The sequence below is a fragment of the Amblyomma maculatum genome, chromosome 11 (genome assembly GCF_055883805.1).
Source record: "Amblyomma maculatum isolate TAMU_Amacu chromosome 11, ASM5588380v1, whole genome shotgun sequence".
Lineage (NCBI taxonomy): Eukaryota > Metazoa > Arthropoda > Arachnida > Ixodida > Ixodidae > Amblyomma > Amblyomma maculatum.
This window is the reverse complement of record NC_139354.1, coordinates 61,262,568-61,290,080: the sequence shown is the minus strand read 5'-3', so window position 1 is coordinate 61,290,080 and position 27,513 is coordinate 61,262,568. Positions and strand designations below refer to the sequence as shown.

The window sequence follows — 27,513 nt, the reverse complement described above, 5'->3', positions numbered from 1 at the left end:
CCGCAGTGAAGGCACGCTGACTGAACTCAATTCGAGTCCATATACGGGGCCCATGTGTAGTTGAAATACCGTGGATCCGACCTTTGTGTCGGTGGCTTGTTGAGGGGTGGGACCATTGTTTTCCTGTAATCTTCCAGCCGTCTTTCCATTGCTCTCAAAATCTGAAGAAAAAGACGGAGAACATGGTTAGCAACCGTACGTAACATTTGAAACAGTGGATACACGGGAACGATAGGTACATGTTAGGCACTACGCGCCGATCATCAACCTTTAGGCCTATAGGCATCATACGTAAAGAATAATTTTAATAAAACTCTCATAAATTCAGAATACATTAACCCATAAAGGCGCACAGGCGGGGACGCACTATTCAGCAATGAAAGCCTTACTGCGCTAGCGTTAAAGCAGTCAATTTGATGACAAGCCGTTGTTTTTATGTATGTACGTAGCCAGGTAGATCTGCAGGAAGAAATAAAGTAAGCATGACGAGATTTCGCAAAGCCTGGATTTCGAAGAGATAAGCTGCACAGGCCACTGCAGGCAAGAACTAAGATATCACTGCTTTGCAAGGTGGAGCCCTTGTATGTCTTATATGTCCCATTGCTACGAAATCGGGCATCTGGTGTGACAGAGAGGTGCCAAGAAAAAGATTACGTTATCAACCGGCTGCGAGGCACGGGAGCAGTGTGCCAGATGTCGCGTCGCAGGGGGGAAATATGAGTGAGTTTATGCAGAGTATCGGAAGCCCATGCTTTTACATTGCGTTATTTAAAGGTTTTCTAACGGCGGGTAGTGCGGATTGTGTTTAATTGCATTTGGTTAAGCGTGCATTGTGTTGTATTGAAGGTTTATTTATTTGATTGAATGTGGATTAAATGTTATTAGGTTTAATTGCACTAAAGGTTAACTATGCTAGATTGTGGAATATTTGAAGTGAATAAAATTGCATTAAGATGATTTGGGATGGATTTTGCTTGATTCCGGCATGCTGCGATAAATTAAGGGTAGGTTGTGGTGGATTACAGTGATAAAAGTGTGTTGTGGCATAATTAATTATAATAAAAGTGAATCGTGGTAGAGAAATCAGTATTACAAAGAATAATATTCAATGAAGTTCGATTAGGGTGAATTGATTGTCAATTCTGATGTGGCGCAAAAACGCAGTAGAGGCTTTTCCTTCACAGTGCGTATGTCACGTGAATTAATGTTTTGTTTTGTTACTTGCTGCTTACAGAACACCACTGAAATAGAGATCAATGTTTACAATAGCTCAGTGGCATACACAGATACTTCGTTGTATTAAAATTCCCTCAGGCGTGTAAACTCGTCGGTAAAGCTCGCCTACTTTGGGAGTACGCTCTATACATTTCTTATAATGAAAAAAACACCATCAGTGTAGTTATCCTGAACATTCACAGCTTGTGGAAGACAAAACTGGCTGTTGATCGTGCACAGCCGCAACAGATCGTCCCCCATGGCGAAGTGCCACACTTACGCGATGTGCATGGCATTGTGTTGTCTTCATCAATATTCATCCGTGCGCAATGAATCCAGAACGCGCCTCTACCCCGTAGCTCTTTTAAGGCGAGGTAAGCGGTCACCAAATTTATTTTAGCGAGAGCTACATTGGCTGAAAAGTCGCATTTTCGCTGTGGCGGCTGCCAAGCCGTGGTCACACCACTCCTTGCATCATTACCCAGAAACCGCTGGTTGACAGGAAAGGAACTGCGCAGTATCTGTCACACTTGCCATGTGGACACCTGACCACGCTGCAATGAAAGGAAAGAAGGAGGGAGAGAAAGCAGAAAGAGTTACAGAAGAGCCTTAGTGGAGGGCTTCAGAGTAATTTCGACCACCCGCGGATCTTTAACGAGCGCTGACATCGCACAGCCCACGGACGCAGCCACCGGCAGAGATTAAAAAGTGAGGCATATATCAGCAGCAAAGAGAGAGTGAACATAAGAAGGCGAAGAGAGCAGCGCAGACGCCCAACAGAGAGAGGAAGGGCTTGCCAAACTGAGATGCCAGACTGCTGAGCGTAATAGACGGAGCATGGCCGCAGAGATGGGCCTATGGAAGAGTTCAATCAGCGGGAACCAACAGGAGTTTCTGAAAGTGCATCTGCGACCCGGACATTTGAAGCAGACTATGTGAATAATTCGTCTGGGCATATGTGTAATGTGTGTGCGAGAGACTGTGGCACTAAATGGACTCGACACCTGTGAGTAATTCAATGTATGAGACTTTGCGTTTGGAGATTCTGCCCAATCAAAATGTGTACCTAGTCGCTAATTTTACCAATCCTTGCCTCAAGCCTAAACGGAAACCTTTACTCAAACAAAAAGCGAAATGAAACGTGACGTGCCAGCGCATATCCATTGCTTTTGGGAAATTAACTAAATCCGGTGCAACTTCCTGTCGTTATTGGCAATGCCTACAAAAAGCGCAGCAAGTTTTAGAATGATTCCGAGCCTCTACGGATGACAGAACTAAACTGAATTTCTTCACGTGGATACTTATCTAAGCGCTATATTGACAGCAAAATCACACGTTGCCTTTCAAAGCAAAGCAAATGTCTTGGACTTCTTTCCCCGCGTTTATGTTATTGGCTTCGTTCAAGAACATTAGGTTGTATAAGAAAAATGAAAAAAAAAAATTATTGCGAAAAATTTTGATTGATTGATTGATTGATTGAATGTCCTTTATTGAATGGGAAGGCTCATGGTTATGGATTGGGATAAAGGGGAGTAGACATAATCTTCATTGTTTAGGTCGTCACTCGAATCACATTGCTCTAACTAGGCCACTAAGCGAGCCATACTTGGCAAATATCATCTGTGTGTTTGCATCAGTTTCTAGAAGGGAACGGTAGGTCAGGCGGTAGGGTTCGATCTCGGGGCGTCCAGTAGAAAAAGCAGGGCAATCCCAAAGTAAATGAGATATGCCGCCGCAGGTTAGAGTCGTACAGTGGGGGCACGTAATCATTTTCTCCGTATACTGACGCCAGCGGGCCATAATACGTGGCGTGTAAGCCGCATGGGCGATGAGCTTATTCAAAAATACTTCTTGACTTCGGGTGAGGTGGGTTCTTCTCGTAAAAGGTGGGTCTGGTGTGGCCACCTGCATGCGATGCTGACTGAGGCTACGAAGACTGGTCCGAGTATAGTGCATAAGTGCAAGAGAAGGGGTGAGTTGCCCGCCCAAGGTCGAATAAGGATGAAGCAAGGGGGGTGGGGAAGTAAATGTGGACATCCCACCTGCCAAGGCAGCCGCGGCGTGTGCCGCCGCATTGCCCCCTGATTCGTCCGAGTGACCTAGGGTCCAGTGAATAGCGACAGTTCTGGTCGCGAGTTGGTGGCGTTTAAGGAAGCGCTGTATAGCCGTAGCTGTTGCATCTTGTGAACCCGGAGTAGCGATTTCCTTGTAAGCTTCAAAGGAATCAGTTTACACTATCTTTCTCCATCGCCCCTTTTTTCACACCTGTATTTTACTAGCTTTTGAGAGCCTACATTTACCGCAACCTCATTCATTCATTCATTCATTCATATTATTTGACTTATTATTATTGCCAACCCCAGTCTAGGTTTTTTACATATTATATCAGCAAATAGAGTAACAACAGAAAAATATCGCATACATTGATACTACACCACATGCACAAAACGAAAGCAGTCACTTCCGCTTCGTCTTCTCGTCACAGTAGCGTGCCAGCAATTATAAACATGCAGTGCAAAGTCTTTCCGCTAAACAAAATATCGCTCTGTACTTATTGAAGATTATTGCAGTGCTGTGTAAACATACCTGCGGGTTTTCCTCCGCAATGTTGTTCATCTCGCAGGGATCCTGTTCGATGTCGAAGAGGCACGGCTTTTCGAGGGGCTTACACTCTTTAGTCCTCCCCTGACCGCAGTCAGTACTAAGTTCTTCGGGACTGTACCTGGTCAAGTTGCGACCCAAGCTCCGAATCGTCCGAGCAGCCGCGCACGTCAAATCCAAGACGTTCCTGACAAAACATCAATTGAATTTGAAGAGATTTGCCAGCTAGGCAGGGCATGACGCATATGAATCTGGCGCAGTGCACATTAGACCACTTACAGCGCTATCAATACCTGAAGCAAGGCATATAAGTCGCTAATAGTGATTATACGTTATAGCGCACAGTGCTAACCTGAAGATACTCCGTCTATGTCTTCTTGTACTAATTAATAGGGAATCGAGGATATCGGAGACGTAATAGCGTAAACGTATATAGGTTTGCCTCATGCCCCCTGTGCACCTGCAGGGCAGGGAGGGGGTGTGGTGGGGCCACTGCATGTGCGTATGATGCGTCCGGTAAACCGGTACAAATCTACATTAGTCTGTCTCTGCTACGCTAAAAGCCTCTAATACCGCAACTCTAAAAGCTCACCTGACACCTTCCAGTGAACTTCAAATTTAGGGCGATTTTCTTATATTCTTTGTTACGGCAGCAGGTGCTCAGGGCATGGTTCTCATGAACTGTTTATATTGACTTGAAGCGATGGAGTGCGAAGGTTTAGAAAATGTTAACCTCCGACTTACTTCGTTAACTAAACGCAACGTATCTGCGCTAGCCCTACACTTTGGTTAAGTATATGTTTTTGTATCTTCGGCAACCTTGGCCATTGTGCTCCCGCACCCACGCCGCATTTAGTTAAAGTAAATCGGGAGTTATCTAATTTTAACTCAGACGACAGCATATTGTACACGTTCGAGGCAAGTGTATTACGGCATATCCATAATACCGAAAATCAGAACACCTCCTAGGTGCTGCGGTTCACTTAACTTCGAAAAAACACTTGAGCTTTAAACTTAAGAGGCAGTGCTTTATAATCCTTACAGTAATTAAGTGCATAGCACACATTCAACAGCACTATTTTTTTCAAAGAATAAATCTATCAAGATTTCGCGTTATTATTCCTCTAAGGGCCCCCCTATATAGGCACATAGCTCCCTTTCTGTTCAGCTGAAGTGGCCGCGATGCACGTTCACAAACTTCCTTTTTGGCTGCACATATCACTGTGCCGGGTTCATCCGCAGACTGCACTGCTTTTTCGCTAGTGAGTTATCTATTGCTTGTGTATTTAAAACGAAGGGATAGAGAGCAAAGCACATATTCTGGGTCACTTCAATTTGTAAGCATGCAGTGATGTTAACTATGCGTACATAACACAGCTCCAAAGGACTACGCCCACGGGCCGAAAGAAAGGACGCCTGGAGTCCCAGTAGAGTGACGTCATACATACTCCACAAGAGAAAGTAAGAATAAAATAATGAGCAAAGAACATTCGAGAATTTTAGCGTAGCGGGGACATGCTATAGCGTAGGCGTATATTGCATTACAGGATGCCTTCTGCGCATGGGCAGTTTGGCCCGCCTGTCGCTGCCACCCTCATCTCCAAGTGTGCCGTAGGCGACAGGCGATCCGGTATACATCTCGGCCTGCACGTTCCCTCTATTCCAATTTTCGTTGTTATATATTATCCATTGCTAACTTGTGGCGTTGAAATTTAATAAATATTTAAACTCCACCTGCATGTTTTATAGTGATATGTTCTCCGATGCACTGCAACAAAAGAGAATTTACGGTTAAGTTTATTTAATTATACCATGGATTAGGTGACATAAAATGTTTTATTTCCGCACGAGCTCAGGGCATTTTTAATAGCTATTTACAATAATACATGCTTAAATCTTTGAAACAAAAATGGACCAGCTCTACTCACTGTTTTCAGTAAACACAACCTACAAAGGCATGCTGGTGTTCACTGGCATACGTCGTTGCGTTATTCGTACCATATCTTAATTTATTGAAAGAACTCGGTCGTGTGTAAAGCAGGCTTTTTGTATGCTACCTAAATATTCAGCGTCAGTACCTTCTTCTAGGGCTGGTTGGTAAGCGAGTGGGCATCGTGACCGCCTCGTAAAACCACTCCGTCTTGTTATCCGTGTGGTCAGATCCGTACACTTCGTAAATGTAATGCAGGCCGTACATGTCCCCGGACGTTTTGTCGATTCCAGCCAGTCTTAACATGGCATCGTTGACCTCGGCCGGCTGGTACCAGCCATCGTAGTTACCGCCGCCATACGTTCCATTAACGTATTTGTACCGGCCTGATCGCACCGCCGACATGTTCCAGACGGGGTCGATATTGTGCAGCACTTCCATCCTTGGCGAGCCGACTCCGGTTACAAGACTTCGCCACATGTCGATGCCGTCGATGTCACCTAGATCTTGTACGTTGCCTCCTGCATCACAGTGCGAGATACTTAGGACGAGTTGACGCTGGTCTGCATCAATAAATAAGTCATAACCACAAAGAGCTTACTTTATTTGAAAATGAGTCGTTTCAGCGTGAAAATTATCTATCGTCATTACAGGCCGCCTTTCCCGTCAACAGGCTGTGATGACGACGAAACAGTTATTTTTTGCGAATAGATATGCTACGCTAGCCTGAATGGCTGCATTCATGCCCAGACAGTACCCAAGCAGACGCCGGCGGTTCCACCATCACGAGTTTTGATCAATATGCGTTGAAAACAGTGTTACACTTTGTATATCTGAATTTACCATCAATACATTCATATTTTCAACCGAAAAAAAAAGCTAACACAGCCAGAAAGAGTGACATAAGCGAAAGCTAAAACGTGGACCGAGCTTTTATCACTGTCCATTAATGTTACCGGTGGGCATTGTTTATAGGAAGCGACTTTCAAACAAGAGACCAGATTAAATGTGTGGTGGTGGACCTTCGGTTTGGCTAAAATGGAAGCCTGTGTCAAATGCAAACAAGTGGGAAATGAAAATGTAGAGCTAATACTGTGAACAGAGTTCAACCTGCAGTAAAGGATTTCCAATAACCTCTCAGAGCTGTTACCTGCACTGTCAGCACACACAGAGAAAAACGTTGAAGAGGTTAGGGCTGTAATTTTCCTGCTTGTCTCGGTCATTTGATAGTTTGCATTGTGGTTGACATTACCCAGCGCAGCACCAAATTTTTGAAACGCAACAAGTTAAACCAGGATTTAGGACCAGAGTGATCCCAACTAAAGCTTACAAGAAACTGATTACAAAATTTACACAGTGACTCTTAGAAGAATATACAACAGCTGCAAATTTATGACAGTAGCAGCCTTATGCGCAGCATCTTCGCTCTCTGCACAAGACACAGCTCGGAAGCAGGGACTTACCAGCCGCTGTGTACAACGTGGGCAGCCAGTCGGACACGTGCATCAGCTGACTATACACCCTGGGCTGGCGAATCGTGGGGCTCCACAGGAACGCTGTCCCACGCACGCCGCCCTCCCAGTGGGTCATCTTGGTGCCACGTAATGGCCAGTTGGATCCCGCGCTGTTGTCGATGCCTCCGGTGGCAGCGCCATTGTCTGTGGTCACCGCCAGAATCGTGTTCTGGATGGCGCCCGTGGCGTGCAGGGCTTCAACCAGCTGCCCCATGGCATCGTCCAGCGCCGACAGCATGGCTAAGAGAGGAAGAAAATGAAATGTCGCTTCAGAGACAAGGGTGTAAATTCTGACTTAACCACCGTGTCCATGTTTGTAACGGACGCATTGGAATGCGCAAACCAGATCATTTTGTGCCATGCAGAGCCGAGCATCCCGATGCTGATAATGAGCTAGGACTGTGAATTAATGCAATGACCGTCTATAGAACCCGGCCGTGTTATTTTTCATCGGTCGATAAGTGGCCGAAGCCACTATCTCACCATTGCAAGCTAAAATGAGAGCAAGAAAGGTGAAATCAAAAATAAAGCATTCATTTCACGAGAGAGAATAAACTTTACTAAGAAGCAGATCTTACAAATTTCATGACGATCAGCTGGTATGGGCTGTCATGCGAGAACTGCAGTGACCCGAGCTGCTTCACAAACGTGGTTAACGAACTTAAGCTTATCCTCCAAAAGTTGGTAATCCCACTGTTCGTAAGACGTAACGGCTGTCTTAAAAAGCACAGGCTTGATCCACACGAAACGGCTAAAAATTTGACTTGTATCACACCATAGGGAGACGTCAGGGTAATGAGAAGGTATATAGCGTTGTTGTTGTTGTGGCTGCACGAAAAAGGAAAAAAATGCACGGGCCTGCTACTGGCTCTGTAGCTGAACCACCTCCGCTGCATCGTGCGGACAGAAGAAAAAGAAGAGGGAGAGAGACACGCGCCGCAACAACAGCCGTCGTCCACCACCAAAGCGATGGCGGGTGCAATGACGGCCTACAACAGGTAAAACTTCGGTGGCTGGCTAGCCCCCGCCGAAAGCGACGTTGACCTACTGTCCCAGCCCCGTAGGGCCAGGAACCACCAGCCGTTGCCACCGAAGCGGCGAGTGGTACAACTATATAATTTAACGTATCTTAAGGCGAAAGCCTTTCTAGGCACATGGAACGAAATCCCGTGTGTGAGAGTTGTGTGCGAGATCTGTGCGCGAAATCTGTCATATTCCGCGAGATTCCACGGGATTAGTCCTTATCTAGAGTTCCTGCCATCTGCAATGCCACACTTTAACGCGTGCCAAGGAACGCCACGCGAAAGGAGCGATGGTGTACCGTTCAAACATGCTTGCCGGAGAAAGTGTCACATACACGTACTGCGCATTTCCTTTCCTGTAAACGAGTTATAAACATATGTGGCACTGCAACGAACACCGATAAGAGGCAAACGATGAGAGGCAAATGATAGGAAAGGAAGGGTAGGCTTTCGCCATTCTCCTCTTCAGAGACGTCTAAGAGATCATCTAATTTTTGTTGTATGTTTCTAAATGGCGTTCTTCTGTATTTTGCGCCAGGCCACAGAACCTGTTATGCTTCACTGCTGTACAGTGGACGATATTTCCACCATTAAGAACACGCAAGGTATGAACTACAAGTGTACAGAGAGGCTGCGACGTGAGGCTTGGAAAGACCTGCCCGGTTATTAAGCGGCCATATGCTAGGTTACGAGCCACTTCACTGCCCTCTAACCAGTATGACCCTGCGTCCATGTAATTTGATGACGTTTTTGGAAATGAGCAGCAACAAGACGTTCTACTGTTCTTTTGTAGGATCCTCTGGCTGTATAGTATTGACAAAGTTGCTATGACTATACTTATACCATAAACTATTTTACCGTATCTGTCTTGGTACTTAACAACAATGGTCATAGTTATGGCTTTAGGTGCGGCGGGGCTGGATGTCCTAATCCTGGCTATTACTAGTGGGTTTTATATGAGGTGTAACCCTGCTATCGCTACTATACGCACTCATCTGAATATTGCGCAGCATTCATGCATGTGGCATAAATGCCATTCTTAATTTATTTGCCGCAGATGTTTCACTCAAGCCTTGGGTTTTACTACTAGCATTTCAGATCGTATAAGTTTAGGTACTGCTGAAACCATTAAGCGATTCCTTATGCTATTTGGTAGCGTCTGTTTGGCTTCCGTAGTTTAATATACCGCCGAGGTGATGGTCCTTTTAAAGTTCGCTCAGCTTTCTTCCGTGAATTGGAGCCTTCACAGCTGAGACACAAAGATCGCATGGCAGAGTTCATGACGGATATCGTGAGCGCCGAGACTTTTTCAAGTCCTAGCGCGGTTTTAAAAATAATAGTTTATAGTAATATTTTTAATAATACTTTGAAAAGTGGAAGAACTCGGGTTTTTATTTTCTTAAATATATTTTATTGATGAGGACTATTGATAAGCCCATACTTTCCGTAAAGGTCCAACCTAAATAAAGCTAGGTTGGTTTAGCACCGTTTTTAATCGAGGTCAGCTGCATTCACAGATATGGAGCATGGGTAATTTTTTAACTATAACTTCTATATTCTGATGTTCTTTCTTTTTCGTTTCTTCTTAGATATACCTATTGGCACTCAGTGGCAACGTTTTGCGTGGCAACCACCCATTACACCTAAGTGAGAAACGGTTTCATAAAAAAACCACTATACCGCCTCTGTTTCAAAGCATTCCGATGAACAGGAATCCCTCAACCACCACCTTTAAGTCATCCCTGTAAACTCGGCCTTGTTGTGGTCAGGCCATTAATGTCTGCCGTCGTACAAAGGCATCTTACCAAAACCTTTAATAGGACAAGTCCTGCAGCAGCTGCTACCATGTACTCGGCATTTAAATCTAGCTAACAGTCCTTTCTGATATACCGTTGCGCAACATAGTTTCGAAGCGACCTGAGCTTGCAAGTGAAAGCCCCAATCAAAATTGGCCTACTTGCCTAAAGTACAGCGATCGCTGTTATATAGGCACAAACAGCAATCTTCGTATCCAGCAAGAAAATGAGAAATTGTACTTAAATCTCATTTTATGGAGTAAAATTTGAATATCCGGCTACATATCAATTTCATGTGGAAAACTGCAAAGAATAATACTGCCCTTAGCAAAGATACTCTTTTTTTACGGGAATTGCGAAAAAGGCTATAGAGAGGGCAAATGACAGCATGAGGCCAGTAAACTCTAACAGTAAACTCAAAACTTCCCTCTTCAACCTCTCGTTAAAGATGAAAAAAGTGTCAACAGTAAAAAAGAAAAAGCAATTGCTTCCGAGACCAGACATCCGCAGCATCAAGTAGGAAAATAAGACAATGAGCCAGCTCCTGATAAAACCCCTCCTTTTCTACAATGGCTGCGGAAGGCTGGTGGTATAACCGTGTTTTATCCCTCTGTGTGTGCGTCTGTATGTGCGCGCGTGCGTACACGTGCGCGTTAACCAAATTTAAAATCATTATCGAAACTAGTTTCCTGTCAGCTGATCATGAGGACAGGGGAAGGCCATTGGCCATCCGGCTCAGCAGCAGTCGCACCCTGCATCCCACACACGGGGCAGATGTTCAAACCTCTATCTTCAGTGAGTGTGCACAGTGTTAAAACACATTTTGGATTAAATTCAAAATGCACTTTACCACTACGCACACCACTGAGCCACAGGCTACCGTTCAAGGTTCTGTGCCCCTTACTAACCGGCGAAGTGTCGTCGCTTCGGGTTCTTGATGTGGCTGTTCATCTCGATGTACTTTTCCGGGGCTTCGAACAGTGCATAGAAGTTGCCCACGTGAACGGCCAGGTGACTGAGGTACAAAAAGAACGGCTGCAAAAGGGTTACAGCTCTGCAATCGTCAATAACATGAAGGCACGTACCGTCTTTGCCAAAAGTAACCAGGCTGCATGCTTTGCTTCTCTCGTGTATTATAAAGCCAATAAGGATTTCCAGATGATAACTAGTTAAGAAGTGAGGACAGGCGTTCGCCTTCACATTGCAAAGATTTAGAGGTTCAGACATGCTGTGAATTTACTACCACATGGCTAAGAAGCAGATCCTGCAGCCTGGTTACTGCAGGACTCTGTCGTAAATACACTGACAATTTAAACATCTCTCAGTGTCTCCGGACACATCGAATGTCATGCCACAAATAAACATTGCAGAAGCACCAAATTTGAAGGATAGCACACAGTTTCCGTATGTTGGCAGCCTCAAAAGCTGTTCGTGGTCTAATGTGCGGCATTTTCCGGAAATTTGTTACTCATGCATTTGTCGTTTTATTAGATTTTTACGTTAAATCTGCATATGCTAGTGGTAGAAAAGAATTTGTACGATACTCTTGCTCTGCTGTATTTACTCTACAACTTGGAGTTGTACGCACCTTGTTGTAGTCCCGGTTCTTGAGTAGCTCAATTGCTTTCTGCGTGAATAGCTCCGTGGTGTACTTTCCGGATTTCGACCAGTCAGCCTCGAGGTTGTCCCATAGGTCCAAGCCCCAACCTGTCCATTTTTCCTTAGGGTCGCTCATGTACTCCTGGCAGATGCAACGGTAACAACAGTCAGTGGTAGGAGACAACACGATGAACGACAATCGCGCAGTAGCTGGTAACTAGTAACATGAGCATCTGCTTCCAATATAGTATGCACCATTTTGCAAGCTTTCAAAATCGCGACAGGAATTGATCGATCTTCAAGTGGCTGTAGGGGCCTGTTACACAGGATGATGAAAAAATGACGTAATCAGCCGGAAACTATGGCTTTCGTTGGACGATACAGGCACAACTACTGCCACAAGTATACAAGACGCAGGTTTCACAGCAGGGCGTCGCTGAAGGGCTCCTGTAGCTCCCATAAATATGCAGTGCTCTAGGATGACAAGGACAACATTTCATTCAGCCTCAAAAGATTGGATGACAAAGAACACCTTTCCGAAGGCACAACAAGATCTGGACCTCTGAGACCATCGAGGCAACCCCATTGCACAAGCCAGCAAGAAAATCAGCTCCTTTATACTTCTGACCTGCATTGTGTTGCATTTGCGAAGTTGTGCAATATAAGCAACGATTAGATTAACCTATTCTTCCTTGTTCCGAATATTACAGGAAAGTAAATTCTTCTATCTGCAGCCAGGTCACTGAATGCAGAAGATACGACTGTTCTCCTGAATCTAAATTAGGCACAAAAACAAGACTAAAATACCATTTTCATTTCATACTACCATTTTATTGCCCCTTTGCAAACACTGAGAATGCCTGAATGCTAACAGCTCCCTTTTCACACCCGCTAAGTTTTTACATTCCGGGAAGGCGAAGTCCCTAACGCAATAGCCTCTATTCTACATGTGAGTTTTTCCTATAATATATAGGTTTAGTACCGAAATACCATTGGAACGGCATGACCCCAGGAGAAAAGATGCATTTTATTCTGTTTAATGTTGAATCATTCAAATTTTTTAGAAACTGATTTTTGATGCTTTGAGCTGGCACATAATTTTTGCGCGTTCTGTATCTATAACCCACTTCTTTGAAGAGTTGAAAATTGAGACGTGCTTTCCTTTCGCTTTCATGCGTCTAACGATACCATTTCAGTACATGGTAACATCGGCATGAATCAATTATAGAGCGCAAGCTCTACTGCTCAGGGTGCAACCTCAGATTTCGCCTTACTGTGCCCGAATGACCCCGAGTAAAGGCAGATACCGCGTTTTCCTTTCCCTAAAAGAACTTAAACAAAACATACAAAAAAAATCAAAATGAAAAGGCAGTGTGGTAGATCGACATAACACTTATGGTCTGTAACGCGCACGTGTCCAAATGAGCCCTGACCTAATTAAGTGTAAATGCCCACCGAAAGGTATGACATATACAGCGGCTTCCTTTCCACAAACGCCAACTGGAAAAAATATTTTAAAATGTCGCGGATTGAAAACGTGGTGGTAAAGGTGCCGTCGCTTCTACTCGTAAGACGAAGTTTGGTTTGGTTTGGTTTGTGGGGTTTAACTTTTCAAAGCAACTCAGGCTATGAGAGACGCCGTAGTGGAGGACTCCGGAAATGTAGACCACCTGGGGTTCTTTAACGTGCACTGACATCGCACAGCACACGGGCGCCTTGCTTTTCGCCTCCATCGAAAAGCGGCCGCCGAAGCCGAGCGTCCCCCTAATTTAAACCGACAAACCGTGTACAACGTTGCTAAGTCATGCAACACCATGCTTCAAAAAGCTTTCGCTCGTACAAAGTTGGAGCCACGCTCAAACCCCGCCGTTTGTTTTTAAATAAATTGCTGCGGTAACTAGCAAAAATTAATTACCAAAATATTTGACCAATTCTATAGCAAGCTTTATCATACTTTGTTAGACTGCGCAGGAAAATTATTTGCATCTTCCAAGAATCCTTACCTCAAAGGCGGAGTGGTCCGTGTATCCATGGTGACCACTGTAGTAGCCGTAGAAGGAGTCGAAGCCCCTCATCGTCGGGGTATGGTTCCGAGTCATGTGACCTAAATGCCACTGAGAAGCACAACAAATGTAAAAATAAGTACGAGCATTCTACACCGGAGGTCATACAGTAAGCCTGACAACAGGAACTCTTTACGCACACTGTATAGGTCACAGTTACTAGTCACAGTTACATGTGACATATGAAGTGATCCAAATCACGGCATTTCTTTCCGTTTAAAGTAAAATTCGATTATATTTTCATCTAGACTATCGAGTGATGGTTATTTGCTATGTATCCTTCAGCAGATCATAGCGAGGGCAAGGAAGAAAATACAATGAGACATGTACGTAACCAGTAAAACGCCTACCACGGCGGAGCCCAGATGTCGTGCTCCGTCTCGTGCACAGCTGCGCTCATTTCTTAAAGAGCTGCCTCCGAAAACGGTGCACATATTTGATCGCTTATCAGTACGCAGTTCAAATATCAGAGGTGTCATCAGTCGCAGAGAAAAGCCCTCGCCAACAACCGCTCTTTGATCACAGTTATTCTGGAAGAAAATATGTCTCTCTCCTCCGCAGCACAATTCGAATGTAAACATATATATTAAAAATATTTATGAATATAAACAAAGAACATCTATTTCGCATAATCTTATCACTTTCATTTTCCTGCTTTACAGCCGTACTTCAAAGCTGCCGTACCAGTTGCATTTTTTTTCAGCCACTTTAGTTTGTTTTCTTGAAATGGTAACACATCTTACGCCGTCCTCTCTCATCAGTGCTGATTTCTTAAAGCACTGCATCCCACAGAGCTGTACATATTTGCTCGCTTATCAGTACGTACAGTTAAAATACTACCAGTCATGTAAGGTTTCAAGACATTCCATAAGAGACTGCAAACTATAGAACGTGAGTTTACCCTAATTCTATGCTTAGGTTAGGCGGCTATATACAAGCCTACATTCAGTTGTGTGTTCCAGTACCAATTGTGATCTTTATGCGTACATAATGGCGTGAAAGCTCAAAACAATTCAGGACAGTACCATACTGAAAATGTTGAATATTTCTCACAGCTCTTTACACTGCTTACATAGACCTGCTTACAGTAGGGCTATTTTTAACCTACTCCAGTGTAGCAAGCTGCAATACATTTAATGATGCTTTGCTACACTAGTGTAGCTGGTTCAGGTTAAAATCAATAGACCTCCAAGCTCAACGTATTGCATAACGACTTGTGAGACACATTAAATAGTGTTTCAAGGGCCCGTGAGCAGCTACTCACTAAAATTATAAAATGCGTACCAGGGATAGGTATCCCCTCAATGCCCTTTCTAAAGCAAACATTTCAAAGCTAGCTTCATTAGCAGAGAACATATGGGGGATTGAAAATGATGCTCCTCCCCTACACCTTCAACTCAGCCCGAACCAGCGTGCAAAAAAGAATGAAGAACCCAAGTCGCCATGATAACCCCCTCCCCCCCCCCCCCCCCTACCCCGTCCCGCCCACCTAACTTGCGGGCGTCCAATGAGCAGGCGCGACCGTTAAGCCCCACTGACGTCAGTGGAGAGTTTTTCGCGCTAGATGTGTCGCCCAAATCGGTTTCAAACGGCCAGCAGGTACACTTGTAAAGAGCTATTTGTAAACTATCGGATTCAGGCAACGCTTTCAAATTTGACTAGACTGCTCAGAAAGACCACCTAGTTGGATTTCTTATATTTTAAGCTAATCGCAAGTAGATTTCAGAAGCCCTTTTAACTAACCCGCGTCCTGGTGGCCACAGCAGCAAGCCATCGAAAAAAGGCAAACATGGCTGCTCTTTGCGCCCAAGTTAACATATGCTGTACAGGAGAAGGCTTGAGTTGAGCTCTTAATTTGCAGTTGCTTAGTCCCGGTTAGTCAGAGGTTATAACAATGCGGAATCGTATCGGGTCTTGAGCTATCATGTGGGTTGAGCATCTGAGTGCAAATCATCTGTGTGCAAATTTTTTTTCTGTTTAATTCTAAACTGAAACACGGTGACCGCACTCAGGTAGTATCAAAGTTGACATGTGCTACGGCTGTTTTCAACATTTCGTTTCACAAAACACTCTGAGGATAAAATTTCTTGCAATTCTGATTTGTTACCAGACGAACACATCTTATTATTTGCTGCAGGCCGCAGGGCTGACATTCTGAAAGTGGGGTCATAAAATTAATCATTTCACGACACGGCACACCTTCATTTGGAACACATAACCAGGCAGCATATTCTCTTTCTCTGATGAGAATTAAAGTGTCGGAAGATATATTTAGTGGCTGCACAGCAACCATAGTTCTGCATAAAGAAAGTAACAAAATTCCCATAAAGAAAGGTGTTAGGCAAGGAGACACAATCTCCCCAGTACTATTCACAGCTTTCTTAGAGGAAGTATTCAGAGACTTGGAATGGGAGCAGTTAGGGCTAAGGGCACATGGAGAATACCTCAGTGATCTGCGATTTGCTGATGACATTGTCTTGCTAAGCAACTCGGGGGATGAACTGCAAATAATGATTGATGACCTAGACAGGAAAAGTAGAAAGGTAGGCTTGAAAATAAATATGCAGAAGACTAAGGTAATGTTCAACAGCCTCGGGAAGGAACAGCAGTTTACATTAGGTAGCGAAGTACTGGAAGTAGTAGGCGAATATGTCTACTTAGGGCAGGTAGTAACCGCAGATCCGGACCATGAAAAGGAAATAACAAGAAGAATAAGATTGGGATGGAGCGCATTTGGCAAGCACTCGCAGATTATGACTAGCAGCTTACCGTTATTGCTTAAGAGGAAAGTATACAAAAGTTTCATCTTACCTGTAATGATTACCTATGGGGCTGAAAAGTGGAGGCTAACCAAGAGAGTTCTACTTAAGTTGAGGACAACCCAGAGGGCTATGGAACTAAAAATGGTAAGGGTAACATTAAGAGATAGGAAGCGTGCAGAGTGGGTCAGAGAAATAACTCAAGTTACCGACATTCTAGTGGAAATTAAGAAGAAGAAATGGGCATGGGCAGGACATGTAGGGCGAAGAGAGGATAACCGATAGTCGATGAGGGTAACAAACTGGATTCCAAGGGAAGGAAAGCGTAGCAGGGGGCGGCAGAAAGTTAGGTGGGCGGACGAGGTTAAGACGTTCGCACGGGTCAAGTGGATGCAGCTAGCACAGAACCGGGTTAAGTGGAGAAATATGGGAGAGGCCTTCGCCCTGCAGTGGGTATAGTCAGGCTGCTGCTGCTGATGGTGATGACGACGTCGACGACGACGACGACGACGATGATGATGATGATGATGATGATGATGATGATGATGATGGTGGTGATGGTGGTGGTGGTGGTGGTGGTGGTGGTGGTGGTGGTGGTGGTGGTGGTGGTGGTGGTGGTGGTTTTATACACCCATCATTTAAAGTTCATGAACCCCAACTGCGGCGAGGAAATTCAATTTCATTGTGCGCAGGGCGTTTTCATTGCATTCAACAGTTCTCAGCGTCATCTAAGCATCCAAAAGTAGGCTGCATATATGTTTATTATACGCTGCATTCAAATGAGGCGACGAAACCTCTTCTTTTGTTTTGGTGATAATAACTGCGCCTTAGTTGTATCTTTAGGCCATGTGCTTTTTTTATGAATGATATTTATTGCCTCAGGGCATCAGAGGTTTAGGTAATGTAGAATGATGAAATGATAAAATTAACAAAAAAGGTTTCCTGATTTTATAATTTTCTAGTTTTTTTAGGCTTTTTCCTCACCGTTTGTCGAACTTCATCAGTTTACGGTTGGTGTTTACTTTTTTGTGCCATTCGGTTGTGTTCCCAAACTTCACTTGCTTTACACAGCAACAAAGTTCGCGCCAAGGCGTTCCTATTTTAATTACTCGGTCTATATTTCTTCTGCACAGCACTGTTATCTAAGTCCACTACTATGGTTTCTACGTACATGCTGCGGAATATTTATATATTATATCAAGTGATACCTTAGAGTAAGGATCAAACAATTATCGAATTTAAAAGGCGCCGCAGAACAGGTCGCTTAAGAGCCCATCACAAACAGCCCGCTGATTTCACAAGCCAACGCGCTCACCTTTCCCACAGCGTGTGTTTCGTATCCCAGAGTCTTGAGGTGGTCGGACATCAGCTTGAACTGGAGCGGAAAGGCATACGGCATGGCGGAATAGATAACGTTGTGCTGCATCCCTGCGAAGCAGATTATGAGAGTCAGCGTCTCGCCTTCCATAACAAGGAGTGTTTTATCTATCAACGAGCCTCTCACGCTAGTGGAAAGGTTTTCCGTCATTCAACTGTCGAAATTTGCCACATTGTTTTCACTTCAGAGCCAAAAGGACACACAATCACTAGAATGTGGTTTACATGGTAAGACAGGGTAAAATGACGCTTGAGCCGTTTTTAAACAGGGCACATTGCATCCAGAGATGAAAAAAGCGACTAAATACTTTACGTTTCATCTAAATCGACTTACTTCCTCAAGGTCAGCTATAGGTTTCAATTTGTCCAAGACGGATTACATTTGAAGCACTTCAGATCTCGATCAAAAACGCTGACTCAGTAACCAACAGCGTTATCTGTAACCCCACAGTCGCTATCCAATGGCTGCACTGTCACTATCACTTCAAGTATTTGCAGTTTCTTCCGCATAACTGCCAGTTTTACTTTATTTGCGACCTTCCTTGCGAGGGTAACGAGCAATGGCTGGAGCAATTAAGGGCATAGGAAAATGTCACTACCACTTTTTATTGTCGTTGTTTGAACAATAAACGAATTTACCAACCATTGAGGCAGGAGATAGCCTAACAGAATATGGAAATCACGCCCCATGCCACAAATAATGAAGTAAACTCACACCCTCGCACGTTACAAGCAGCGCTTTTGGGCGGCTTACACGGTCTCATGTTACGTCGAACACTGCCGTAAGAGAAGACAAAGCACTCAGTGTCGCGGGATAATGGGCTTGTTCCAGGTCCGACAGGCCTTCACCTTCAACCATATTTTCATGTACTTCGGCTTGACGCCTTGGTAAAATATTTTTCCAATTTCTGTAAAATTATGTCATCCAAAATTGCACTCAGCTAATACCTTTACCAAAACAGAACCGACCGCGATATGTGTCAACAAAATTTTACTAGCTTTCCCTAGAAATACGCGTGTGTTTCTGTTGAAAAAGCGCTTTGTAGCACGAAGACAGCAAGAAAGCGGAGGCATTCGCTCGCAAGCGACCATGTTGCGCAGCGGTGTCCTTTTGTAGCTATTATTCGCCATTAAAAAAAAAAGTTGAACGCGCTCGCGTAATCACAGAAATCCCACACCTCTAGCGGCTCGCCTGCAGTGCACACTAAAAGGGTAAGTAGCATGAAAAAATCAATATGTCACAATTGAGGAAATTCCGCAAGGACGACCGCTTGCAGGCTAGCTGGTTACTGAAATTGGTTTATAACGCAAAGAGACAAACACAGGAAGGAACGAATTTTGACATTACAGAGCGCTGGGCATGCAGGACTAATGGGCAATGACGGGAACAAGCACTCAGTCCTGTCACTTCATTCCTTCCTGTGTTTGTCTCTGTGAGCTATAAGCATATATCAGTAACGACCGCCTCTCCTTGGGTTTCCCGGTTTGTAGTACCTGTCAGTACCTGTACACTATTACATAAGAGATATAAACCAAGAAAACACTCGAATGCAACTCAAGAACAAAGCGGAACACCCCGAGGAAGCTAGCTAGATATTGTCTGGGCAACGGTGTCGGCCTGTTAGGCGTAGCAGTGAGTCATCTTAATCCTGCTGACCACCTGCATGCCATGCTAGCAGTCTGACCTCCCTCGGTGGCTGAACGCCTTTAGCATTCGGCTGCTGACGCTGAAGTTGCGAGTTCGAATCCCGGAAGCGGCGACATTTTGGAGGCAGCGAAATGTAAAAACGCTGGCTTGCTGCGCGATGTCATTAGAAGATACAAAAGTCCTGGTGGTAAAAAATTATTTTGCACCCCTTCGCTACATCGTCTCTCCTAGCTTATATTCTGTTTGGTTTGGTTCAGTTTGTGGGGTTTAATGTCCCAAAGCGACTCAGGCTATGAGAGACGCCATAGTGGAGGACTCCAGAAATTTGGAGTTGAACGGGACGTTGAACCTGATGCTAACGAAAGACGGTTGGTTGCGACGGCACGCCGATAAGTTGACGTCATTCGGTTGAAGGCCCTCTTTGAGAAACATTTTCCCCTTCGTTTTCAGTCTCTATGCTATTGCAATAACCTTGTCCTTATAATCGCAATGAGCAACGTAAAATACATTCGTCAAATGATACTCCTTCTTACTTCAGCAACAGCTAGATGGCTGCAAGGCGCCTCATAACAAAAAGAAAAGTCTGGACAGTGTACGGATCAGTGTTTTAAATCTGAGCTAACTTTTTCTACATCTTCGTAGCGAGATGATGGCTTTAAGAGGTCACAGAGATAGATGAAAAAAAAAAAAGCACGCTTTAGCTCTATCCCCGAGAGCGTGTATGCGCAATCTGTTTTATAAGGTCAACAATAACATATGCACACAACTGAAACGCACCGAGATGTCTCGTGCTCACCGGTGTGTATGGGATGCCTGCCGGACAGCAGTGCTGCCCTTGAAGGGGTGCACATGGGCGACACGTAGTAGCTGTCCAGCACGATACCGTCGGCGGCCAGGACGTCCATGTTGGGTGTGCGTATTTGCTCGGAACCGTGGAAGCTGACGTCGCCCCAACCCTACGCCATCAAGGAACTCCAGTCAGGTTTTCAACGCTCAGTGCAAGTATAGAACCGAAAAGAAACTTTGAACTTTTTTCTTCTTCCTCAACCCACATATAAAACCCCGCTTTAACCAAGCCGTATGAACGTGCCTTAGTGGCCTATAGGGGTAACGTGAATGCCAGGGTCCTAGCAGGCTGATTCTGACATAACCGTCTCGTGTGAAACGAGGGACCCAAGTTGTCAGCTCCTGCTAGCCCACACCCTAGTGTCACGTTGGGTGTGACGTCACAGCGTCACGTGGGTAAGACGTAAGTGGCTACCGCCGCGCTACGCTGAAGGCTCGAAACCTAGAGTAGTATTGCTTTCGCAATAAAAAAAATGAGTTAGAAGGTTAAAACAACACGTCACTCTTTCCAGTGTAGGCCGCACCCTAGCCATTAAGAACAGGATCAGGGAGGTATATGCGAACCATGGCAACAAAATTCATACGCTCTAGTTGAATGCTCAGGATGAATTTCGACCATGTATGTCTCTTTCACACTCACTGGCACCGCCCAGCATATGGTTCTCGTTTGAACGCGGTGCAGGAGTTTAATCCCGCATTCTCGTTGGCAGGGCACTGGGCGCGGCGTGTATGACAGAAAACGTCGTGATATAATCCGAAGTTGCTGAGCGCAGAATAAGCCATGGTTCGAGCGCAAGCCAGAATGAAAAAGCATATCGCAAAACAGAGCAACATGTGCCTGGCCAAGACAAGGAACGAGTCGGTGTAAGAAAGTGCCCGAAATCACGAAAAAAGCAATAAAGCCTGGATCAGTTCGAGATGGAGGTATAACCTAGTGCCTGTGCGCCTCTCCGACCGTAACTGGATTTTAGCCCCATCTTCTCGTCCCTACCTTTGGTGCAAGTCCTAAAAAGGTACATGAAAAAGTTTCTCCATGGATGCTGAGACGAAGAGAAAAAAAGATGAAGAAAATAATGCGACCGCCTGACAACAGTCATTTATAAATCAAGGACAGCGTTGCTGGTTTCCCTCGCAGGAGGCCCTCCATCAAATGGAGTTTACCGATGTTAGTGACATCAAGGCTTACAGGTTTAAATGACGTCACGACAATCGGTCGAAGATAGCTGATTGGAGGGACGCCTGTGAGGAGAAATCACGGTGACGATGCGCATGGGAGAGGTTCGAAAATGCCTTATACAAAGAGACCGTGCACCAAGGTCGCCTTGTTGCAGATGAAAAAATAATAAAGTATTCGATTCGCTTAATTGGCGATACCGCTACTTACATCCTTTCAAGCATAAAATGTCTCCTGGATAGGTATATGATCTTTCGAAAAAAAAACATGCACAATGACTTACATTGTTATGAGTTGGCACTGAAACTCCATTAGCCATCAGCAACTGATATACGCCGTCGAATCCGCATACCCAAACGCACATTTCATTTCATTTTATTTCCTTAAAGGCCCCAGGAAGGGGTGTTACATAAGGGGTGGAAAATATTATAAAACATTGTTATTGTACATATTTTTTTGACATATTCAAGGAACTTGGATGAGCAGGTGATAACAGCGATGTCACCTGGAAGGCCGTTCCAGTCTGCGGCTGCGCGGGGAAAAAGGAATTCGAAAAGGTAACGGTGCGTGACAATGGACGGGTGACGTGCAGGCGATGACTGGTGCGGGGTGATATGCGTGCTGGGGGAAGAATATAAGGGGCGGCCCGCATGGGACTGTTGAATATTTTATGGAATAAAGAAAGGCTTGAAGTCGTGGCCTAGTGGTTAGGGCGTCCGTCTCGGCTGCGGGAGGTGGTTCGTTCGAAATCCGCCGCCGGACACCCACCGGTAAAAATAGGTACAAGCGTCCCCCGGCCTGGCGCCTGGCTCTCACAGGGGTGTGCGCTTGGAAGAGGCTCCGCAAACCCCGCTGCGCTCCTTCTGGGGCAAAATAGTTTCGAACACTTCAACCTGCAAAGGTGGTTCGAATTACCGTGTTTCACGGGGTTCAAAACTGAAAACGAGTCGTGTCCTGCACACGCGAAAACTCAGAAAAGCCTTGTTTCAAGTGCGAAACGCTTTAAGCCAGCGTGTCGAAAGACGTAAAGGTTCACTGCCACTGATGAAGTTCACTTCTCAGAGATCACTGCAGCCCCATGGCAAGTCCGGATTTCCTGCCTGTCTGACTTCGAAACCCGCCGCCGGGCACCCACCGGTAAAATTGGGTACAAGCGTCCCCCGGCCCGGCGCCCGGCTCTTTCAGGGGTGTGTGTTTGGAAGAGGCTCTGCTAACCCTGCTGTGCTCCCTCTGGGGCTTAGTTTCGAACAACCATGGCCTGCAAAGGCCGTGGCTATAAAAGGCTATAAAACAGTCATATTTTCCTGGAAAATTAGCTCTTGCCAAGTGTTATTTACTCCCCACACAGATGTACACGTAAACACATTCCGACGAACACGACGTTAGAGCGCTGTTACCGGCTGTCGCCAGTTGATTCCTACGACTGTATAGCCACAGTTCCTCACAGATTTCAACTCAATGACCAACTACCTTTTCGTCATCGGCGTACTGTCCGGATTTTGCTTAATTCGAAACGCCGAATGCACGATGCTGACCGAAGTTGTGTTAACCCTGGTATCTCACCTCGTCGCCTGCAAGCGGCAGTATACGTTGCTTACTTAGTTCTGGCTAATGGCTGAATTTTAATTATCATACCTTATGCTGCCCAATGCTTTCCTACCTGCGTGAAACCACGCTAGAATTCTAACCCTCAAAGAGCCCTTCCAAAAAATTAAAAAATGATAGCCGATTTAGTTGAGTTGGCCAAATACGATATGCGCTACCATATGTTGCGTTTCCCTTCCAGTTCAAGGCCAGGGTTTCAAGGTCAAACATCCGGCAAAGTTAAGCGAAGTCAGTGATTGAGGAGCTTAGAAGTACCTTTTGCGTAGAGCGCATTATAACGCAACTTAAATGGCCAATGCGATAGCCGATGTGTTCCGCATGCTTCAATTCTTTCGACAGTACCGCACCCACTGTTTCGGACCGAAACAGAATAAAGGACGTCCTTAAATTGTGTTTGTTCCATGACCTCTCTCTCTCTCTTTCTCTCTCTCTATCTCTCTCTCTCTAAGTTCAGCCTCTTTTCCGTCCCTTAGCTCGCAGCGTTGTCCCCATTTTAACTTGGACCATTATTGTTAACCTCTCTATAGTTAAATACAGCTATTATTTGAGGTGATTTCCTTTGCTTGTGTTCACAGATTTGCATTTTAAAAATTATAACAGATACCTCAGTGCCATCTGTCCAGGCAAGTTGTGCGACAAGTCGCACATTACGTACTTCTAGTGCCCTATGATGAGATGCTAATCAACAAAAATTATTTCACCAAAATGCAGCTTTTATTTTAAGGAGCAAAATTAAATTACGAAATTAAAGGCCATCCACACCCAAAGAGAGCCATCTTTTTTTTTATTTTGTCAGTTGACAATGAGACTAGAAATGCATAACGTCAAAAATAAACATAAGAAATCCTGCTGAGCTGACTTGCACGCTCTGAGCATTACAAAATGGAGTCCCTCGAATTTTTAAGCATCAAATACAGATGTCATTCGTCTATCCATCTTACCCCCGATGGCGCTCTTTTATATGTGTGGAATGTGTGAAAACCAACTCAACGATTCCATACTGTTCGGCATTTTGAGCCACAATAAAGAAGACTCATCCGACTCATCTATGACGCTGACGTCAATAAATTTCATAGTTTAGTTTTGCCCCTAATATTGAAACTAAAAACTTGATTAGTTGAGTAATTATTCGTCTAACTACTGTGCTGTACAAGTGCATGATGTCCGCCTCACTGTAACATCTGCCTGCACAAACCGCATGAGTGTATCTCTCGCAGATTAAATTTGAAGCTAAACATGTAAACATAAAAACGTACAACTGTGAGATAGATAGTGCCATTCGCGATCGGAGAGTAGCGGTTAAGTGCTTGGCATTCCATTCTTATTATAGTTATTCAACTATAGTAGTCCAGATATGCTGTTCTTGCATAGCCCGCCGATTCGGTGTCGAGCCTAAGGACTCAGGTTCGATTCCGCCACCAGGGCGCACCCGTGTTTCAATGGAGGTGATTGCAACAGAGCGCGACTTTGCACTATGCGATGTCAAAGAAGGACTTTGAAGAAATGGAAGTGGTCCAGATTGCCATAGCCCTCAATTACGACGTCGCCGATAGCTAACGTCGTTTGGGACGATAAACCTCACATATACATATACTGTACTTCCCACCTTACCCGCAAAGGAGCTGCCGGAGTTGGCAGCGCTTACTACCAACTCGGTCATGTCCTGTGATGTCGTGACGTCATAGAACTCGCCGACCAATTAGTTCCCGGCCATGTCATCTGCCAAAGCCACACTCGCAATTTTTCCCTAAAAACACCGACAGCACAGAGGCCGCATTTTACGAAAAGAACCTTTATTGACATCGCGTTATAATTCCGGTTTTAGTGTCTTATCGGGACAGTTTCGATTCAGTTGCCAAACGGTTGTTATTAAGTCAGTAGATTCGAGAAACTATAAGGCGTACAAAACCTGCAGTAACTTTTTTTTTTTCTTTTCATTATCGTCATTACAGTTTCTAGCATTGGCTATATAGCATATCAGCTCAGTTCAGTCGTTCAGTCGTGTCCGACTCTTCGGGACCCTATGGACCATGTCACGCCACGCTTTCCTGTCTCTCACTATCTTCCTAACATCACATAACTTCATCTGCAGTGCCTCGAGGATGCCACTAACCATCGCGTTCGCTGCGTTCGCTGCCTACCCCTTCTCCGGCGACCCTCAACCTTTCCCAACATCAAATCTTTCTCCAGCGACTCCTCTCTTCTCAACAGAAGACCAAAGTAGCTGAGTTTTAACTTCAGAATTTGACCCTCCAATGAGCAGTCAGGGTTTATGGTCGACAATATCGACTGTTTTGATCTTCAGGCAGTCCAAGGAACTCTCAAGAGTCTTCGCCAGCACCACAATTCAAACGCGTCAATTCTTCGGCGGTCAGCCTTTTTTCACAATCCAACTCTCGCATCCATACATCACAACTGGAAAGACCAAAATCAAAACGACTGTGATTTAGCTTCTTTGTTTTTGCCGCCTCTGTTCCTAAGCCTTCTTGCGCCATCACGACCGTCACTACTACTGCAGAGCTGGTATGCCGAAACGTACAGCGCACGAAAGAAAAAAAATTAACGGAAGACTTAAACTCTGCCGTTAGGGTCATGATGCGTACCGTTTCACAGACACGCACACACACATGTCCGCAGACGCACACAGATATCTTGTTCTCACTTTTTATTTGGTATTTTTATTTCTTTGTATTCATTATTTTTATGCACGATTGTTGTGTCAGCGAGCATTGGCCTTCCATTCTGAGCAGTCGGACATATTTGAACCATTTTTAATTTTATTAATTGTCTCAATGACATAATTGATAAATTACTATTTATATTTTATATTTTATATATTTTTTTTTGTTTAGAGTCATAAAGCATTGCTTTTTATTCTGAGCATTTTATCCCCTTTGAAGCCCTTCTGCAATTTTGTTTCTTTTCATTTCTTTGTTTCATCAATAGATCAATTAATGACAATGAGTTCAGTACGTCACGCTCGCCTATTACACACCAATGAATCACGAATCACTGGAACCGCAGTTAATACGACACAATTTTTTACGCAACACCCGATTATTTCGAGCACTAAGTGCCGACTACTACTACTACTACTACTACTACTACTACTACTACTACTACTACTACTACTACTACTACTACTACTACTACTACTACTATCACTACTACTACTATCATTACTGCTATCACTACTACTACTACTACTATAACTACTACTATCACTGCTTACTATTACTACTATACTACTACTATACTACTCCTACTACTACTATAATACTACTACTACTACTACTACTACTATAACTACTACTATCACTGCTTACTATTACTATTATACTACTACTATACTACTCCTACTACTACTATAATACTACTACTACTACTACTACTACTACTACTACTACTACTACTACTACTACTACTACTACTACTACTACTACTATCACTACGCTGACGGCTTTTCGGCCGAAAGAGCGCTGTAAAACCTATCGCTTAAAACTGACTTCCAATAATTTCCGCGCAGCAAACCACTTGTACTTAGTGGATTATGCTTGCTACCATTTCACGGGCAGAACCCATCGTGAAAAACATCGTGCTTCTACCCCATTGATGATGCGCATCAAAATCTCTACAGACGGCCATTTTCTCAATTCGCTTCCCTCTAAGTGTAGCCGGCCCTTCCCGAATGATGTTCGTGAACTATACCAATTTGACTCCCGAGCGCCAATTGAGTACAGTGCTTAGAGAGCACGCAGCGCGTGATCCCAAATGGACAGCCAGGGATAACAATCTTGCTTTTCTCGCAATCCGGTGAAACGACATTTTTAAAGGCTAAAATTGAGCTTATTCTTCACATCTTATTTAAAGACAGCCTGCATTGAAAGACTTTGCAAAAATGGCGCAAGACTGCAGCGACGAACCGGGACTGAACAAAAGAAGCAACAGAACCGACGTGTATACGAACCAAGTCATCGCAGACCACTACGATGATGTTCGGCCTGGAGGTGCGTTCCGCTTCGCTGGACGACCCCAGAAGCATCAGCAGAGCTAGCACAGGAAGCACCCCCTTGACGACATCCATGGCGACCGCAGACAGCGCTTAGCGACCAAAAACACGCGCCAAAGAAACGTTCCGCTCGAGCTACGCGGCCACGCCGTCTCTCGCCGTCACCTTCTTGCGCAAGGCGTTCCTATCCCTGGCACATTATGCAGGTGGCTCCAGTAGAACGGCAGCAGTGGCTTGGCCTCATGGTGAAAGTGGTTTGAGCAGAATGCTTACCGGAAGAGTGTATACGTGACAGATTTGCCCCCCTTTCTACAGGGCCGAAGCGATAAGGCTGGGCGCGAGCTCCCCGTCTCGT

General features: G+C 44.7%; 1 protein-coding gene across 1 annotated transcript; it reads right to left on the bottom strand.

Moving 5' to 3' along the window:
* Positions 1-27,513, bottom strand: LOC146173925 (arylsulfatase B-like). Its single transcript, XM_084584936.1, has 10 exons — positions 27,117-27,513; positions 20,321-20,480; positions 17,815-17,927; positions 13,681-13,791; positions 11,667-11,819; positions 10,987-11,113; positions 7,210-7,500; positions 5,895-6,267; positions 3,802-4,003; positions 1-161 (listed from the first exon to the last, which is right to left on the bottom strand). Exons 1-10 carry the CDS (start codon positions 27,231-27,233, stop codon positions 27-29), a joined length of 1,782 nt encoding a protein of 593 aa, XP_084441062.1. The 5' UTR covers positions 27,234-27,513; the 3' UTR covers positions 1-26.